This window comes from Papio anubis, chromosome 2, assembly GCF_008728515.1.
Source record: "Papio anubis isolate 15944 chromosome 2, Panubis1.0, whole genome shotgun sequence".
In the NCBI taxonomy this organism is placed as follows: domain Eukaryota; kingdom Metazoa; phylum Chordata; class Mammalia; order Primates; family Cercopithecidae; genus Papio; species Papio anubis.
The window spans coordinates 120,766,428-120,785,361 of record NC_044977.1 but is presented as its reverse complement, the minus strand read 5'-3'; the positions used below and the strand labels follow the sequence as shown (position 1 = coordinate 120,785,361).

Below are 18,934 nucleotides of genomic sequence, written 5' to 3'. Positions count from 1 at the left end.
TTGATGTGCTTCGTTCAGTTACGTATTGCTCTTGACTGTATGCAGGAGTAGTTTATTTGATTATAGGACAGTATATGATACCTTTGTGTTTAAACAGGTAAAATTGAATAAGGAGATTTTTGATTTTAAATCGGTACCAAAGAAATCTGTGTATATTTTTTAAGTTTATAGTTGTCACAAGAACTGTTTGACTTGAGATGGTGACCATGAACTTTGCAAAGGTGAGAAAAAGCTTTCCTTTGCTTTTAAAACCATACTTATGGTGATGAATGAGATGTTTCACTTTATTCTTTATTTTGTTTTGTTTGTTGGTTTTGAGACCAGGGTCTTGCCCTGTTACCCATACTGGAGTGCAGTGGCTGATCTTGAGCTCACTGCACCTCTGCCTCCCGGGTTCAAGCAGTTCGCTTGCCTTAGCCTCCCAGTAGCTGGTATTACAGGCATGTACCACACCTGGCTAATTTTGTGTTACCCCAGTAGAGACGGGGTTTCACCATGTTGGCCAAGCTGTCTTGATCTCCTGGCCTCAAATGATCTCACCTCGGCCTCCCAAAGTGCTGGGATTACAGGCATGAGCCACTCTTTAGCCTGGCCCTAAGGCTTTCAGTAAATTCTTGGCTTATTAGAATTGAGATCATCTTCTCCAATGAGTCTATGAAGGTAAGAAATTAGTGCTTCTTTCTATTTTCCCATTTATATTAGTTTGACACATGTAAATAGGCCTGAATTAGTAAATATGAAAATGGTTGTAAACTTCTCCTTTGAGAAGAAATCAAAGTCTTGCTGTACTTCATGAATTTAGATAGCAAATTATCTTGGCTTATTGCTCAGTTATTAAAAAGAGAATAAGGACATACAGCTTCTGTAGTGTTTGACTAAAATTTTCGAAGACATTCAAGGTAACATTGTCTTCTAAAATCTGTGAAATTTGCTGAGAGGCACAGATAACCTCTTGCCCATTGTATACTGGTCTTTGCTCAGTGAAAGCTTTTCTAATGGTACCTTCATTTCAAAGCCTCATTTAAAGACAATATCAGCACTCTCAGTGCTGCCAAATTTCTGTCTCGAAGTAGATCTGTTAAGATTATGTGTTTGTATAGTCTAAACTGATGATTTATTGGTATTACATAGTCAGCTGCTCATTAATATAGATGAAGCTAAAATGAGTCACGGACAAGGATAGTTAATAAACAGGTTGGCTATAGAACACCTACCTGATTTTAAAATAGAAAATGCTTCCTTTATTCCAGAAATGTAGAACATTCTGCATTTGAAAAAGTTTTCTTTTCTCTCCAATCTTCTGAAGGGCCATTGTTACATAATTTTCCTCTATCCCTCACTACCCTTTTCTTTCTTTCTTTCTTTTTTTAAATAGAGACAAGGTCTCACTGTGTTGCCCAGGCTGATCTCAGCTCCTGGGCTCAAGTGATCCTCCTGCCTCACCCTCTCCGCAAAGTGCTGGGATTACAGGTGTGAGCCACACGTGCCTGGCTCCACTACCCTTCTAACAATATTTCCTTCCAGTGAATGTTGGCTCATTTAATAGCCAGCATTTTTAGTGAATAAATTGCCCTCTCTTTTCAAAGTGTGTATAGTGTTGTTATTCTGTTAAGCTTGATCCCAGTGAAAGCGTGTTATCTCTAGATCAAATAACATTTAATTTTTTCTAGTTTTATTTTTTATTTTATTTTATTTGTTTATTTTTGGAGATGGAGTCTGGCTCTGTAGCCGGGCTGGGAGTGCAGTGGCGTGATCTCGGCTCATTACCCAAACTCCATCTCCCAGGGCCTAAAGCGATTCTCCTGCCTCTGCCTCCTGAGTAGCTGGGACTACAGAGTGATGGCCACTGCGCCCAGCTAATTTTGTGTTTTAGTAGAGACAGGTTTCACCATGTTAGCCAGGTTGGTCTCGAACTCCTGACCTCAAGTGATCTGCCCACCTCGGTCTCCCAAAGTGCTGGGATTACAGGCATGAACCATCTTGCCCAACCAATTTATATCTAATTTTTAAGCAAGAGATTAATAGCACTGAAAATTCAATTTTATTGGACACCACATCTTGGATAGATGCCTTTCTGCTCTCCTGGCCTGCACTCGTGTTTTCCCTAGCAGGAAGGTTTCCAGTGAGGGCCTTCAATTGTCACCTAGTGTTGTGGTTGGAGGAAGAAAGCAGATTTTGCTAATTAGTGATAAACTGTCAATGTATGTGTTTATCCTTATAAAATTACTTGAAATTATGCATATGGAGCTTTACCAAGGCAACATCTGGACTGCTCGTATCTTTACATTATATGTGTATGGGGGAATTTTTTGCAGAAAGCTTGTAAAAGTTCTTTTAAACCACTGCTGCCAAGCAGTAATAATATCTGAAGAGGATTCATACAGTAGCACATCTGAAATAAAGATTGTTAACTCTTGCATATTTGGAATAGCTGCTTCAGTGAAAGAAGTATGTAGAGTTTTCTTACTGTGAACAAGTCTTAGCAAGACTTGTTTTGAAATACAAGATTATTTTAGAAATATACTGTAGTAATGGTTCTGAGGAAATACAAGTGAGTATCTTGAGGGGTTGGGGGATGTTAGCTGATTGGTCTTGGGCTTCAGCCATGGCACCTAACCTAGGGCAGCACTATCCATAAGCTTGGCAGAGAGAGAAAAAATAGAGCATGTGCTAGCCTGGTGCCAAAAAGCAAAACCAAACACAAAAACCATCAGAAATTTAGATGAGATAATATGGAGATAAAATTAGTCAGCACTAGGGAACATGAAGCTGGAGTTACAGAGAGTCTGATGAGAGGCCAGAACTGACAATGTGCAAATGAAAGTTGTGGTGAGAAGCAGAAACTGAGGAAGCAAAGGAGAAGAAAGAAGCAACTCTGTATAGAAAAATTCTCCCCAGGGTCCTTAGTTCATGATGGCTTTTGAATGCAACTCCACCCCTCTTTTACAATTTTGGTGTCTGTTGTTTTTTATATGATTGAAATGTGCCTACTTTAAATAAACATGAATTTTAAAGAAATTCGATCTTGCTTAAGATTTCAAATATTACCAGAGATTATTCAAACTGAGTTTAAAGTAAATATTGTTGAACATCTGTAATCCAGGCACATGATGCTGTCGTTACGCAGAGAATGCAGAGATAGGTAAGGCTCTGCCTTTAAGGAACTAAGAGTTACTTGAGGAGGAAAGACATGAGTTACAATAGAAACAATTAAATTTGAAATGCATTATGTAAGGTATTTGCAGGAATGGATATTGGGAGGAGTTTGGGATGATGGAAACCTTCCTGGAGAAATGTCTGAGGCTTTTAAGGATAACTAGAGGTTTGCCTGAGTGAATAATGATGTTAGATGGGTGTTATAGGCATTAAACAACCACTAAGTTTGGAGAATTAAGATCAGTTTGGTTGTTAGTCTCATATTCATTCCTTATTAGGATATAAAGTATGAAGTAGGCACTGGTGAGAGATGAGGCCAAGAAAGTTCATAGGGGCTAGATTGTAGGAGCCTTGAATGTCATGCTGCAAGAGTTCAGACTTTTCATTGATGAAAATTTTTAAGTAAAGAGAAATACATAATCAGATTTCCATTTTAGAAAGATAACACTTGAAATCAGTATGGGAGATGGATTGGTGATGGGTGAAACTGATTTGGGAGGCTTTTGAAGTAGTCCAGGTGAGAATTTTTTTTTTTTTTTGAGGCGGAGTCTGCAGCTCTGTTAGCAGGCTGCTGGAGTGCAGTGGCGGATCTCCAGCTCACTGCAAGCTCCGTCTCCCCAGGTTAGCCATTCCTGCCTCAGCCTCCCGTGTAGCTGGGACTGCAGGCACCCACCACTACTCGCCAGCTTGTTTTTGATTTTTAGTAGAGACGGGGTTTCACCGTGTTAGCCAGGATGGTCTCCATCTCCTGACCTCGTGATCCGTCCGTCTCGGCCTCTAAAGATGCTGGGATTACAGGCTTGAGCCACAGCACCGGCCCAGGTGAGAGATTTTAAGGAGAAAAAAGTATATGGATTCAGTGGAAATTTTAAGGGGTAGTATCAGTAGAATTAAAAATTGGTCTTATGAGGGTGACGGGAGTTGGGCAATCTTAGGTTTCTTGTTTAAGAGAGACTGGGGAATGTGGAAGAGATTTGTGGGAGGATTGAATTTATTGGCTGAAACAGTTCCTGAATTTTGAGTTCTGGGTGCTTATAGAGGTATTCAGGAGGAAATGTCCAGAAGAAGCGAGGAACAATTTTTTTTTTTTTTTTTTTTTGAGGCCGGAGTCTGCAGCTGTGCTCCCAGGCTGGAGTGCAGTGGCGTGATCTCGGCTCTGCAAGCTCCGCCTCCCGGGGTTCACGCCATTCTCCACGCCTCAGCCTCTCCCAAGTAGCTGAGACTACGGAGTGCCGCCACCCGCGCCCGGCTAGTTTTGTATTTTTTTAGTGAGAGGCGGGGTTTCACCATGATAGCCAGGGATAGTCTCGATCTCCTGACCTCGTGATCCACCCGCCTCGGCCTCCCAAAGTGCTGGGATTACAGGCGAGCCACTGCGCCCGGCAAACGGAACAATTATTTATTGTCTGTCTGCTCTATGTTACCAAACATTGTGTGACAGCTAACCTATGCAGGAATGTGACTGAGAATGATAATAGAAACAAGAAAGCACCAGTGGCCAAATACAGATCACAAAAGGCAAGGCACTAGAGCTAAATGTAAAAATACAGAAATACAGAAAGAGGCTGGGTCGGTGGTTCATGCCGTAATCCCAATAACGACACCTGAGGAGGTCATGGTAGATGTGAATCACATGGCCTTGAGGTTGGAGACCAGCCTGGGCTGAATGGGGTGAAACCTATCTCTAAAAAATTATCCTAGCTACCAGTGAGGTGGGAGAATCACCTGAGGCCAGGAAGTCAAGGCTGCAGTGAGCTGTGATTGCACCACTGCACTCCAGCCTGAGCAACAGAGTAAGACCCTGTCTCAAAAAATTTTTATATATACACATACACACTAAAAGTTCCCCTGTGATCTCTCACTCCCACCTTATTTTATTTTATTGGATTCATTTTTATATATTTTAAAAGGAGGTACAAGTGCAAATTTCTTTCTTTCTTATATGCTTATATCATGTAGCGGTGAAGTCTGGTCACTTAGTGTACCCATCACCTGAACAGTAAACAGTAAAACCTAGAAAATTACCTGTACCGATAAAATTATTTTTCAACCCTCATCTCACCTTTTGCTTAGTCGTCAATGTCTGTTATTCCCCTCTTTATGTCCATGTGTGTCTTTGTTTAGCTCACCTTATAAGAGGGTATGTTGTATCCAGCTTTCTGTTCTGATTTTCACTAGGGATAATGGCCTTCAATTCCATCCATGCTGTCTGGAAGACGTGATTTCACATTCTTTTGCCTGGCTGTCTGGCTCCCACTTTCTAGAGGTAGCCATGGGTTAACAGTTTGGGATATTCTATATCATATGGGTATATTTATAAGTATAGATATATATGTGCATACACACACATAGACATACCCTTTCATTTTCCAATAAATGAGTTCATATTTCACACATGCATCTGCAGCTTGATTTAAAAATGTGGTCATCTTTCCATGCTGGGATAGACAGACCTCTTTAAAAGTTGTGGTAATATAGTGTTCTACAATTGTTGTTGTTGTTGTTTTAGAGGTCTGATTCATGCCTCGCTGGAGTGCAGTGGCATGATCTGGAGTCTTACGTACCTCAACCACCCTGTCCTCCCCACCTTAGCCTCTGGTAGCTGGGATTACGGTGCATACCACTAGGCTCAGCTAATTTTTTTTTGTATTTTGTAGAGACAGGGCTGGTCTCCAGCTCCACCAATGCTCAAGTGATTGTCCTGCCGGCCTCTCAAAGTGTAGGAATTACAGGCATGAGCCATTGCACCCAACCACCATAATATGTTTAATCTTTTTGGGTTGATGAACATTTAAAGGTTGTCTTCATCAACTCACTATTTCAAATAATGTTGAAGGAATCTCCTTATATTTAATATATACTCTTGCAAATATAATGATCAAAGATATGCCTATCTCAAAAATTTGATATTGTTTCCCAAGAGCTTAATTTCATTCTTAACAACAGGCTAGTGAAACTTCTTCCTTATATTATTCCCATTGCATGTTATCTGTCTTTAAATTTTGACTGTCAGATTGGCAAAATGGTAACTTATTTTACAAGTATCTTTTTTTTGAGGCGGAGTCTGGCTGTGCTCCCAGGCTGGAGTGCAGTGGCGTGATCGGCTCACTGCAAGCTCCGCCTCGGGTTCCATGGTTCCTCCGCCTCAGCCTCCCAAGTAGCTGAGACTACAGGCATCCCGCCACCCGCCGGCTAGTTTTTGTATTTTAGTAGAGGCGGGGTTTCACCATGTTAGCCAGGATAGTCGATCTCTGACCTGTAGTCCACCGCTCGGCCTCCCCAAGTGCTGGGATTGAAGCGAGCCACCTTGACGACACAAGTATCTTTATATATTAATGATAATTTATATTTCTTCTGGATTGTTTATTCCTATTTTACCCATTTGCTGTTGTATTATTTTTTTCTTATTAATTTGTTGACAGGACATTGACATTTTGTTAAATTTGCCAGCATTTCCCCAATCTGTTGCTAGTCTGGAGTTTTTTGTTTTTATTTAATCAAATCTGCCCTTTTAAAGAATTTCCTTGATAGTTTCTGGACTTGCTGTCTTAGATAGATGTGTTTTTCATTTAAAAATATTCTATTTTTCTTCTATTATGCAACTTTTTTTTTTTTTTTTTTGAGACAGAGTCTCGCTTTGTTTCCCAGGGTAGAACCCAGTGGTGTGATCTCGTCTTACTGCAACCTTTGCCTCTTGGGTTCTAACAATCCTCCTGCCTCAGCCTCCTAAGTAGCTAGGATTATAGGTGCACGCCACAACACCCAGCTAATTTTTGTTTATTTTTTGAGACAGTGTCTTGCTCTGTCGCCCAAGCTGGAGTGCAGTGGCATGATCCTGGCTCACTGCAGCCTCTGCCTCCTGGGTTCAAGTGATTCTCCTGCCTCAGCCTCCCAAGTAGCTGGGATTACAGGCATGTGCCACCATGCCTGGCTAATTTTTGTGTTTTTAGTAGAGACAGGGTTTTGCCATGTTGGCCAGGCTGGTCCCAAACTCGTGACCTCAAGTGACTCACCCGCCTTGGCCTCTCTAAGTGCTGGGATTGTAGGTGTGAGCCACTGTGCCTGACCTATTATGAAACTTTCAAAGTGATTATCTTTTCAGTGAATCTGGTATTTTGGGGTTTAGTCATTTATAAGGTACTGACACAACTTTTTATTTTTCAAAATTTATTCTAATACCATTATTGGACAGATTGTCCTTTTATCACTGATTTGAAATGGTAACTCTGTTATATACTAAATTTCTCACAATGTGCATAGGTACTTTCTGTTGTTTCATTGATTTTAGGGGAGAGATCTATTTTTGCACATACCACTATTGGTTTAATTATTATAGTATTATAGTTAACTTTGATATATGTTATGGAATGGCTTGATTCATTACTTAATTTTTTTTTTTTTTTTTTTTTTTTTTTTGAGTTGGAGTCTTGCTCTGTCATCCAGGCTGGAGTACAGTGGTGTGATCTTGGCTTACTGCAACCTCTGCCTCCCGGGTTCAAGCGATTCTCCAGCCTCAGTCTCTTGAGTAGCTGGGATTACAGGCAAGGCACCAATATGCCTGGCTCATTTTTGTATTTTTAGTGAAGACAGGGTTTCACCATGTTGGCCAGGCTGGTCTGGAACTCCTTACCTCAGGTGATCCATCTGCCTTGGCCTGTGAAAGTGCTGAGATTACAGGCCTGAGCCACTGTGCCCAGCCTGTTCCTATATTTTATAATCATGTGCTTTTGTTAATGGGGTCTTCTCATAGACCTATTATATACTGTTTTCTTTTTGTATGTTTAAATTAAGCTTTCCACCTTACTAATAATTTACCTGTCTTAGAATTTTTAAGGTAGATAATGTCATCTGCAAGTAGCAGTTTTGCCTCTTCTTTTCTATATCTTATTTATTTATTTATTTATTTTATGTTTTCTGAGACAGAGTCTCTGTCACCCAGCCTGGAGTGTAGTGGTGTGATCTCGGCTCACTGCAACCTCCGCCTCCCAAGTTCAAGTGATTCTCCTGCCTCAGCCTCCTGAGTAGCTGGGATTACAGGCACGCACCACCATGCCTGGCTAATTTTTATAGTTTTAATAGAGATGGGATTTCGCCATGTTGGCCAGGCTGGTCTTGATCTCCTGACCTCAGGTTATCCACCCACCTTGGCCTCCCAAAGTGCTAGGATTACAGGTGTGAGCCACTGCACCCAGCCTTTTTAATTTTTTTAATTTTTTTAATTTTTAAAATTTATTTTATTTTTTATTTTTTTTTGAGACGGAGTCTCGCTGTCCCCCAGGCTAGGGTGTAGTGGCGCGATCTCGGCTCACTGCAAGTTCTGCCTCCTGGGTTCACGCCATTCTCCTGCCTCAGCCTCCCGAGTAGCTGGGACTACAGGCGCCCGCCACCACGCCCGGCTAATTTTTTTTGTATTTTAGTAGAGACGGGGTTTCACCGTGTTAGCCAGGATGGTCTCTATCTCCTGACCTCGTGATCCGCCCACCTCAGCCTCCCAAAGTGCTGGGATTACAGGCATGAGCCACCGCGCCCGGCTGCCTTTTTTATTTTTAATCATTGGCTAGGATTTTCTAGACGGTATTGAATTGTAGCAATAATCTCTTATCTTAGTGAAATATAATAGAAAAATTTCTGTCAATTAAAGAAAAAAACTTTTAAGAATTAAAGTTAGTGTTATTCAGAAATGTTACTGAGACCGAGTGCAGTGGCTCACGCCTGTAATTGTGCCACTGCACTTCAACCTGGGTGACAGAGCGAGACTCCGTCTCAAAAAAAAAAAAAAACTTCAGCCAAAAAAAATGGAACAAAAGAAAAAGAACTGTGATAAGTATTTGGCACTTTTTTTTTTTTTTTTTTTGAGGCACATTCCTACTCTGTCACCCAGACTGAGTACAGTGGTATAATCACGGCTCACTGCAGCCTTAACTGCCCAGGCTCAAGCAATCCTCCTACCTTAGCCTCCCAAGTAGTTGCGACTGTAGGCACGCACCACTATGTCTGGCTCATTTTTAATTTTTTTGTAGAGACAAGGTCTGCCTATGTTGCCCAGGCAGGTCTTGAACTCCTGTACCCAAGCAATCCTCCCACACTGACCTTTCAAAGTGCTGGGATTATGGCATGAGCCACTTTGCCTGGCTGCACTCATTTACTTTCATTTTTTGAGTCAGTGTCTTCCTCCATCACCCAGGCTAGAGTGCAGTGACATAGTCACAGTTCACCGCAGCCTCAACCTCCCAGACTCAAGCTACACTTATTTTTATTTAGTCTTCATGATAATACTCAGAGGCAGATGTGATTATCTCCATTTTTCAGATGATAACATTGAGACTTAGTAACCCACAATACAAAGCTGAGTGTGTTTTTTTTTTAAGAGACAGAGTCTTACTCTGTCGCCCAAACTGAAGTCCAGTGGCTCAATCATCCAAACTCAATCCAGTGGCTCACTGCAGCCTTGAACTCCTGGGCTCAAATGATCTTTGTGAGTAGCTGGGAATACACTATGCCTGGCTAATTAAAAAAATTTTTTTTTAGAGACAGGGTCTTGTTCTGTCACTCAGGCTGGCCTTGAACTCCTAAGGCGATCCTCCCACCTCGGCATCCTGAGTAGGTGGGATTACAGGCGCAAGCCACCTTGCTGAGCCAAAACTGGACCTTGAACTTCAAAGAGATTTCTCTTTTCCCCTTATTACATTGACAAAGCTTTATAACATTGCTTTTTTACTTTATTGTCAAATTCATATTTCATAATTGTTATTTTTGAGTTCACTATCTTTTTGATTATTAAAAGGTGGAAATTGCTTTATGACTTTTTTGTAGTTAATAATTTGGGAGGTGATTCTTTGAGATTATATGAATACTCTAGTCCCCCAAAACATTTTGCCCAATGGTCTTACCATTCATGGATAATCTTGCCTAAACCAATTATTATAATGGTTATTGCAAATCAAAGTATTTTTTCTGAATAGTCTAATTTAGGAGAAAAACTTACAGTGAGGTAGCAGAAGGACTGAATTTGATTCTTTTGGGGGTTTATTTTTTAAAAGCAGTTAGTCCTAAGAAAAACTTTATAATAGATTCTATATTTTAGAATATAGGCACATTGAAAGCAGTTTGTCTTCTGAAATGCAATAGCAAAATTAAAAATGCTTAAAAAAATTCAGCTAAAACCATATCTAAATTCACCATTTTGGGAATCTTTGTGATATAGGAGACTATATTCTGTTGAAGATCAGTGGTAAAATAATTTGTGCTAATGCTGAAGTTAAACTAGAAAAAAACATCATGCATGCATAATTTGTTTTATACCTTTAGAATGTAATATCTTTATTTTGCAGCTCATTTTTAGCTTTGGTACTGTAACAAGGATCTGGTGATTGTGGAATGTTATGAACATAGTGGTTTCGCAATTACTGGGAGAAGTGTTTATATAAAACTCCCTTGAATGTTTTAGTTCCTGGAACTTAAGGAGTGGTAGTTGATAAAGCATAACTCCTTCATTGAGTCTCTGATGGGTGTCTATACTTGAACTTTTTTTTTTTTGAAACAGAGTCTCACTTTCTCACCCAGGCTGGAGTGCAGTGACGTGATCACGGCTCACTGCAACCTCTGCCTCCTGGGTTCAAGAGATTATCCTGCCTCAGGCTCCCAGGTAGCTGGGATTATAGGCACCCACCACCAAGCCTGGCTAATTTTTGTATTTTTAGTAGAGATGGTGTTTCACCATGTTTGCCAGGCTGGTCTTGAACTCCTGACCTCGAGTGATCCGCCCGCCTCAGCCTCCCAAAGTACAAAGTATAGCACCTGGCCTATACTTACACATTTTTTTTTTTTTTTTTGAGATGGAATTTCGCTCTTATTGCCCAGGCTGGAGTGCAATGGCTCAATTGGTTCACTGCAATCTCCGCCTCCCGGGTTCAAGCGATTCTCCTGCCTCAGCCTTCTGAGTAGCTGGGATTACGGGCATGCACCACTACACCTGGCTAATTTTGTATTTTTAGTAGAGACGGGGTTTCTCCACGTTAGTCAGACTGGTCTCGAACTCCCAACCTCAGGTGATCTACCCGTCTTGGCCTCCCAAAATGTTGGGGTTACAAGCATGAGCCACTGCGCCCGGCCTTATACTTACACTTTCAAGTATTACACAGATGTTTTAAAAGTATTTGTATGTTCTGATAAGTGTTTTTTAGCTTTTGAAAAGTAAAATTTATGTAAAAGCCTTGCTGTTTACAAATGTTTACCTATGTGTTAATTTTAAATGTGGACTTTGATAAGGAAGTTATATTTTCATGATATCCAGTGTAACTAATTTTTTTCCCACTTATTCAAGAAAGATAATTTTACACTTATTCTTTGACAGAGAAATTCTATAGAAATTTTCTTCTTCTAATTTAATTCCAGAATACATTCTTTCAACCCTATGCCCTCACACTAGTAACCTTGAGGGTTCTTTGAAAGAAAGATTGCTTTAAAGCAAGCAATTCTCTTTTGTCATTAAAATAAACTATTTTCTATTTTTATTTTTAAAAACTATTTAAAACAGTTTAATTATTCAAGTGTATATATATGTATTTGATTTTTTTGTTTTTATTTTTATTTTTTGAGACAGTCTCCTCTGTTGCCCAGGCTGGAGTGCAGTGGTGTGATCTCGGCTCACTGTAACCTCTGCCTCCCATGGTCCCAGCCTGAGAAAGGATTCTTCCACCTCAGCCTCTTGCTAATTTTTTTTTGTATTTTTAGTAGAGACAGGGTTTCACCATGTTGCCCAGGCTGGTCTTGAGCTCCTGGGCTAAAGTGATCTGCCCAGCTCAGCCTCCCAAAGTGCATGAGCCACCATGCCCAGCTTGATATTTTAATTTTTACTTTAATGAAATCATTTACTGGAAGCAGTGCATGTTGATGCACACACAAAATGACTGAAGTTCATCAAAGTGTCAAGCATTCAATAATATGTAGAACATCATTATTTTTAATCATTTTCAAACTTAAAACTCCTTTTCTTTTTCAGGGATATCATGATAACACATTTTGAACCTTCCATCTCCTTTGAGGGCCTTTGCAATGAGGTTCGAGACATGTGTTCTTTTGACAACGAACAGCTCTTCACCATGAAATGGATAGATGAAGAAGGTGAGTGGTAAAGGCAGGGCTGCCTGTGTAAGCATTTTATTTAAGATCTTATTCTATCATTTGTTCTAAAAATATAATAAGAGTCCTAAAAAGTTTAAGAGGAAAGACTATTAGAAATTTGATGTCATTCTTATTTTTTCTTAAAGTATTTAAAAGAATACTGAAGAGTACAATCTTTGTTTTGCCCCTTTTATACCAAAATGATGTGAAATTAACTTGACTTTTTTTTTTTTTTTGAGACAGAGTCTCTCTCTGTTGCCCAGGCTGGAGTGCAGTGGCCTGATCTCAGCTCACTGCAACCTCTGCCTCCCAGGTTCAAGCAATTCTCCTGCCTCAGCCCTCCGAGTAGCTGGGACTACAAGCGTGCGCCACCATGCCTGGCTAATTTTTGTATTTTTAGTAGAGACGGGCGTTTCACTATGTTGGCCGGGCTGGTCTCAAACTCCTGACCTCATGATCTGCCCACCTCGGCCTCCCAAAGTGCTAGGATTACAGGCATGAGCCACCTTGCCCAGCCTAACTTGACTTTTTTAAGCATGAGGTAAGCATCTCATCAAATAGTGTGATATTTTACTTTAATTTTGTTTTTCATTTGAATTAAATTTTTGTTTATTTATTTATTTATTTATTTAGAGACGAAGTCTCGCTCTGTCACGCAGGCTGGAGTGCAGTGGCGCGATCTCGGCTTACTGCCAACTCCGCCTCCCGGATTCACGCCATTCTCCTGCCTCAGCCTCCAAAGTAGCTGGGACTACAGGTGCCCGCCACCATGCCCTGCTAATTTTTTGTATTTTTAGTAGAGACGGGGTTTCACCGTGTTAGCCAGGATGGTCTCGATCTCCTGACCTCATGATCCGCCCACCTCAGCCTCCCAAAGTCCTGGGATTACAGGTGTGAGCCACCGTGCCCAACCTTTTTTTTTAATTTTTAAAGGCAGGGTCTTGCTAAGTTGTCCAGGCTGGTCTCCAGCTCCTGGCCTCAAGTGATCTTCCCACCGTGACCTCCCAAAGTACTGGGATTACAAGCATGAGCCACTGCATTCAGCTTCACTTTATTTTTTTAATTTAATTTTTTTTTTTTTTTTTTGAGACAGAGTCTGGCTCTGTCACCCAGGCTAGAGTGTAGTGGCAGAATATCAGCTCACTGCAATCTCCGCCTCCCAACTTCAAGCAATTCTTGTGCCTCAGCTTCCCTAGTAGCTGGGATACAGGGGTATACTACCACACCCAGATAATTTTCGTATATGTAGTAGAGATGGGGTTTTGCAGTGTTGCCCAGGCTGGTCTTGAACTCCTGGCCTCAAGTGATCTGCCCACCTAGGCCTCCCAAAGTGCTGGGATTACAGGTCTGGGCCACCACACCCGCCCCCCAGCTTCACTTTAATTTTGAATATGTGTTGTCTTACATTTTAAGAGATTACATGTTTTTAAGCTGAATATTACCTTAAAGAAAATTTATGGAATGAAAGTGATTTTGACAATCATTATTTCAAAGTAGCGGCAGAAACCTGATACCTCAGTGACTTGTACTCAGAAAACATTTATCATATATGTAGGCTTACGCCTGTAATCCCAGCATTTTAGAGGCTGAGGTGGGAAGATTGCTTGAGGCCAGGAGTTCGAGAAGAGCCTGGGCAACATTGTGAGACCCTGTCTCTACAAAATGTTTTTAAAACTTAGCTGGGTACGGTAGCGGGCACCTGTGGTCCCAGCTACGTGGGAGGCTGAGGTAGTAAGATTGCTCAAGCCTAGAAGGTCAGGGCTGAAGATGGGCCCTGATTGTGCCACTGCACTCCAGCAACAAAGCAAGCAACTCAAGACCCTGTCTCAAAAAAAAAAAAAAAAAAGGAAAAGCAAAAAAGAAGCAAATATCTGTGTGCTGAGGACAGACATTTCCTATCTTCAAACCCGTAGTCTGATTGGGAGATGGACACATGTGTAACAAATGTGATAAATTCTGGAACATAAACGCATCGGGGCCTTGAGGAATACAAAAGAAGACACATCTGTAATACATCTGCAGTATTTGACCTAAACCTGTAACAGAGTAAAAGTTTTTGAGGTAGAGGAGGTGAGGAGAAAACCATATAGGCTGAAGAAGAATACGTAGAAAGGCACAGGAATGTGAAGAACATGATGAGTGAAAATCTGTCATTCACTGTATCTGAAGTACGAAGTGATGAGGTATGAGTTTGGGCTAGACCCTCGCTACTCAAAGTGTGATCTACTGGACTTGTTAGAAATGGGGACTATTAGGTCCCGCTGCAGACTACTGAATTGGCCTACAGTTTAACAAGATCCACGGGTGAGCTGTATGAATACAGAAATTTGTTTGAGAAGCGTGAGACTAGATCCCCAAGAGCTTTGCAGATCACATTAAATTTTATTTTACATGACTGTTGTTGAAGTCTAGTTAAAAGGTACCCTAAAGGAAGGGTGGGTTGGGGGTGAGGGATAAAGGCCTACATATTGGGTACAGTGTACACTGCTCAGGTGATAGGTGCCCCAAAATCTCAGAAGTCACCACTAAAAGAACTTGCTCATGTAACCAAACACCACCTGCTCCTTGAAAACCTATGGAAATATAAAAAAAAGAGAAGATACCCTAAATAGACTACTTTTGTACAATAGTTTTCTGTTAATTGTTATACAAATATAATTTCATTTTAAGGAATGTCATTATAATATTTAGCTCAATATTTGGGATAATTTCTATCTTCCCTGATATAAAGAGCTCTGGAAAGTCATTATTGAGGCTCCAAGCTATAGGTAAGTGCAAACACATTCTCATTTTTTAAAACAGTGTTCCTGAAGTAATTCATGTTCACTGTTCGGGAAAAAAAGTAGTGCAAAAAATTATGAAATGTAAAAAGAAGCCCCCTGTTTTTCCTTTTTTCTCTCTCCTCCCTCACCAATTCCAATTGTAAGAGAAGAATAGCTTAGTATATATCCTTCTATATATTTTCTATGCATTTGCAAACATGTATGTTTCTATAAATTCTTTATTAACAGTTTTATTAACATGACAAATGATATACAGCTGATATTTTGCAGTCTTGGTGGACATGGGGAGCTTGGGGCTCAGTGCCACCCACCTTGGCCCTCCATGGCCTTTAAAAAAAATTATATGGGGCCGGGCATAGTGGCTCATGCCTATAGTTCCAGCGTTTTGGGAGCCCGAGGTGAGTGGATCACCTGAGGTCAGGAGTTCGAGGCCAGCCTGACCAACATAGTGAAACCCCATCTGTACTGAAAATACAAAAATTAGCTGAGCGTGGCGGGTGCCTGTAATCCCAGCTACTAGGGAGGGTGAGGCAGGAGAACCGCTTCAACCTAGGAGATGGCGGTTACAGTGACCTGAGACTGCGCCATTGTACTCCTGCCTGGGTGACAGAGCGAGACTCCATTTAAAAAAATATATATATGTGTGTATATATATGTATATATATGTGTGTGTGTATATATATGTGTATATATATATGTGTGTATATATGTGTGTATATATATGTGTGTATATATGTGTGTATATATATGTGTGTATATATGTGTGTGTATATATATGTGTGTATATATATGTACACACACACACACAAATTGTTATTCAGTGTTTTCCTTTATAGTGTGCACTGGACATTTTTTCATTTCAGTGTATTTCAATTTGCATCATTACTCTTTTTTTTTTTAGTACTGCATAGTATTACATATTATAGATGTTTCTTGATTAATCCCTTATTGATGGACATTTGGACTATTTCTAGTTTTTCACTACCATAAACAGTATATAATGATTTTTTTTGTGTGACAGTCTCACTCTGTCGCCCAGGCTGGAGTGCAGTGGCTCGATCTCCTCTCACTGCAACCCCCTCCTCCTGGATTCAAGCAATTCTTGTGCCTCAGCCTCCTGAGTAGCCAGGATTACAAGCATGTGGCACCATGCCTGCCTACTTTTTGTATTTTTAATAGAGATGAGGTTTCACCATGTTGGCCAGGCTGGTCTTGAACATCTGGGCTCAAGTGATCCACTTGCCTTGGCCTCCCAAAGTGCTGGGATTACAGGCATGAGCCACCACTCCCAGCCTTATTTATTGATTTTTTAATATAGAGGCTGGGTTCTCACTATGTTGCCCAGTCTAGTCTTGAACTCTGGCCTTAAGTGAGCCTCCTGACCCAGCCTTCCAAAGTGCTGGGATTGCAGGTGTGAACCACTATGTCAAAACATATGTATATCAAAACATCATGTTATAAACCACAAATATAATTTTTGTCAATTAAAAAATTCAACTAGTTTTTCACACAACTACATGAAATGAGAGGATTTTTTCATTCTTGCCCTTACCAACCTTAGATATTATGAATCATTAACATTTTTAAAAATCAGTAAGTGAAATGCTAACCTGGTATTTTAAATTTTGCATTAAGAGGAAGGTTGAGTATCTTTATCTTTTTGACCTACTCTATCACAAAGATAGTTTAAATATGGTTACTTATAAATTTCATGACTGTCTCACAGTATGTCTTCAGCCAGAAAATGAGACTATATATAATTTAGCACAGTGTGCAACTTATGCTTAGCATTCGATAAAATGCTTCTTATAAACGAATATTATTCTCATTTTAATCCTGTCCTGATCATTTCATACCATTTATTTGCTGATTAGAGTTGTTTTTCAGTCACTGATTTTCAAACTGCAGCGCATGTAGGAATCACTGGACAGTGCTTTTTATTAGAAGTACTTAGTTTAGCGATAGTCCATTAAACATTTTTATAATACCTTTGTATTATCCTTGCCTGGAGAGTTCTGTTCCCAGATTGTCACCTCGCTGTCTCTCATCATTCAGGTTTTAACTTCTTGTCATGTCCTCCAAGAAGCCTTCCTACCTCCATTCACTTTGTATCTTCTTACCGTGTTTTTTTCTCTTGTTTTTCTGTTTTTGGTGGGTTTTTTTGTTTTTTGTTTTTTGTTTTTGGTATGGTAGAATGTAAACTCCATGAGAGAAGAGGTCTTGTCTGTTTTGTTCACGTTGGAGCTGCGTGCCTAGAGCAGTACTAAATAATATTATGCTCAAAAAATATTTGTGACTGGGTGCGGTGGCTCACGTTTATAATCCCAACATTTTGGCAGGCCAAGGCAGAAGGATCCCGTGAGCCCAGAAGTTTGAGACCAGTCTGAGCAACATAGTGAGATAGTGAGACCCTGTCCCTACAAAAAAAAATTTTTTTTAATTAGCTGGGCATGATGGTGCACATGTATAGTCTCGGCTACTCAAAAAGCTAAGGTGGAAGGATCGCTTGAGTGTGGGAGATCGAGGCTGCAGTGAGCCATTGTTGTGCCACTGCACTCCATCCTAGGCAACAAAGCAAGACCCTGTCTCCAAAAAAAAGATATATTTGTGTGTGTGTGTGTGTGTGTGTATTTGTGAGTTGTACAAAAGTCTAGGAGCAAGCCTTTCCTGGTTTAATTTTACTTCAGTTATTGGAGACTTAAGCATTGGCAGTTACTGTTTGTTCTGTTTTTTTTTCTTAAAGTAGCATATTTTAATTAACAGATGTACATAGTAAATTCACTTTCTGATGAAACAGTCCTGTTATAATGCATTTCATACTTCTTTCTCCCTGAGTAGCTATTAAGTTTCCTAATTTTCTGGAGAAAGCTGTGAAGCTGTAGGCTTTGTCTTGTTCCAGTAAAAGGTTAAATTTTTCATTAAGGTCTGTTGATTCCCATGCGATCCTTCTTACCTTGCTTAATTCTGATACCAATCTTTTCTTAATTTTAGACATACAGAGCCAACAGTAATTATTTTTAAGTTACTTTCAATTATTTTTCAGTTGTAATTTTGTCACCTTTGGTTTTAATCATGTAGGCATTGGGGCATGTCGGTCTGATCTGGAGAAAAAAAATTCTCTAGGATCAAAGACAGGCCAATCATTTGATTTCTTTGGCATATGAGAAGTGCTGTTCCTCAAGCCAAACGTTTAATTGTTGGGATTTTATGTTGGAGCAAGTAAAGATCTTAAGCTTTCTTCATCTGTTTAAAGAGATTTAAGACAACTGCCTTTTTCCCTTACACTCAAAACCAGTCTTAGTGATTTGTTTTACTGTGGAAAAACTGGTTTGCTTAATCTAGCTAAACATTTTAGAATGAGTAGTTATTTTGTAACCATCATGCCACTCTCTTCTTGCTCATAAATTCTTGTGTAACAAAAGTGTGGGACAGGGAATGACAAATGTGACTTTATTTTTTTAACAAAGGTGAGTTTTCAGTTTTTAAAAAAATTTTTAATTGACAGATAATAATCATATATGTTCATGGGATACAGTGTGATGTTTCAATATATGTATATGTTGTGGAATGAAAAAATCAGGGTAATTAACACATCTGTTACCTCAAATGCTTATTTCTTTGTGGTGAGTACGTTTAAAATCCATTCTTTTTGTTATTTTGAAATACGCAATACATTATTATGAATTGTAGTCACCATACTGTGCAATAGATCACCAGAACTTACTACTCCTGTCTAACCACAACCTTGTACCCTTTAACTGGCACCTCTCCTTTCTCTATCTAACCCACTCCCTCCAGCCTCTAGTACTCTATACGTGTATGAGTTCAACTTTTTTAGATTCCACATATCATGTGGTATTTGCCTTTGTATG

At 40.0% G+C, this 18,934-nt stretch overlaps 1 protein-coding gene across 3 annotated transcripts in view; it reads left to right on the top strand.

Annotated features, from left to right (window-relative positions):
* The window catches only part of PRKCI (protein kinase C iota), a 110,135-nt gene that overhangs the window by 25,474 nt on the left and 65,727 nt on the right, over positions 1-18,934 (top strand). For all 3 annotated transcript variants that reach the window (XM_003894848.3, XM_009201376.4, XM_009201377.4), the window contains one exon: positions 12,158-12,279. In XM_003894848.3, the coding sequence (XP_003894897.2) occupies positions 12,158-12,279 (122 nt within the window). The remainder of the gene's footprint in view (positions 1-12,157; positions 12,280-18,934) is intronic.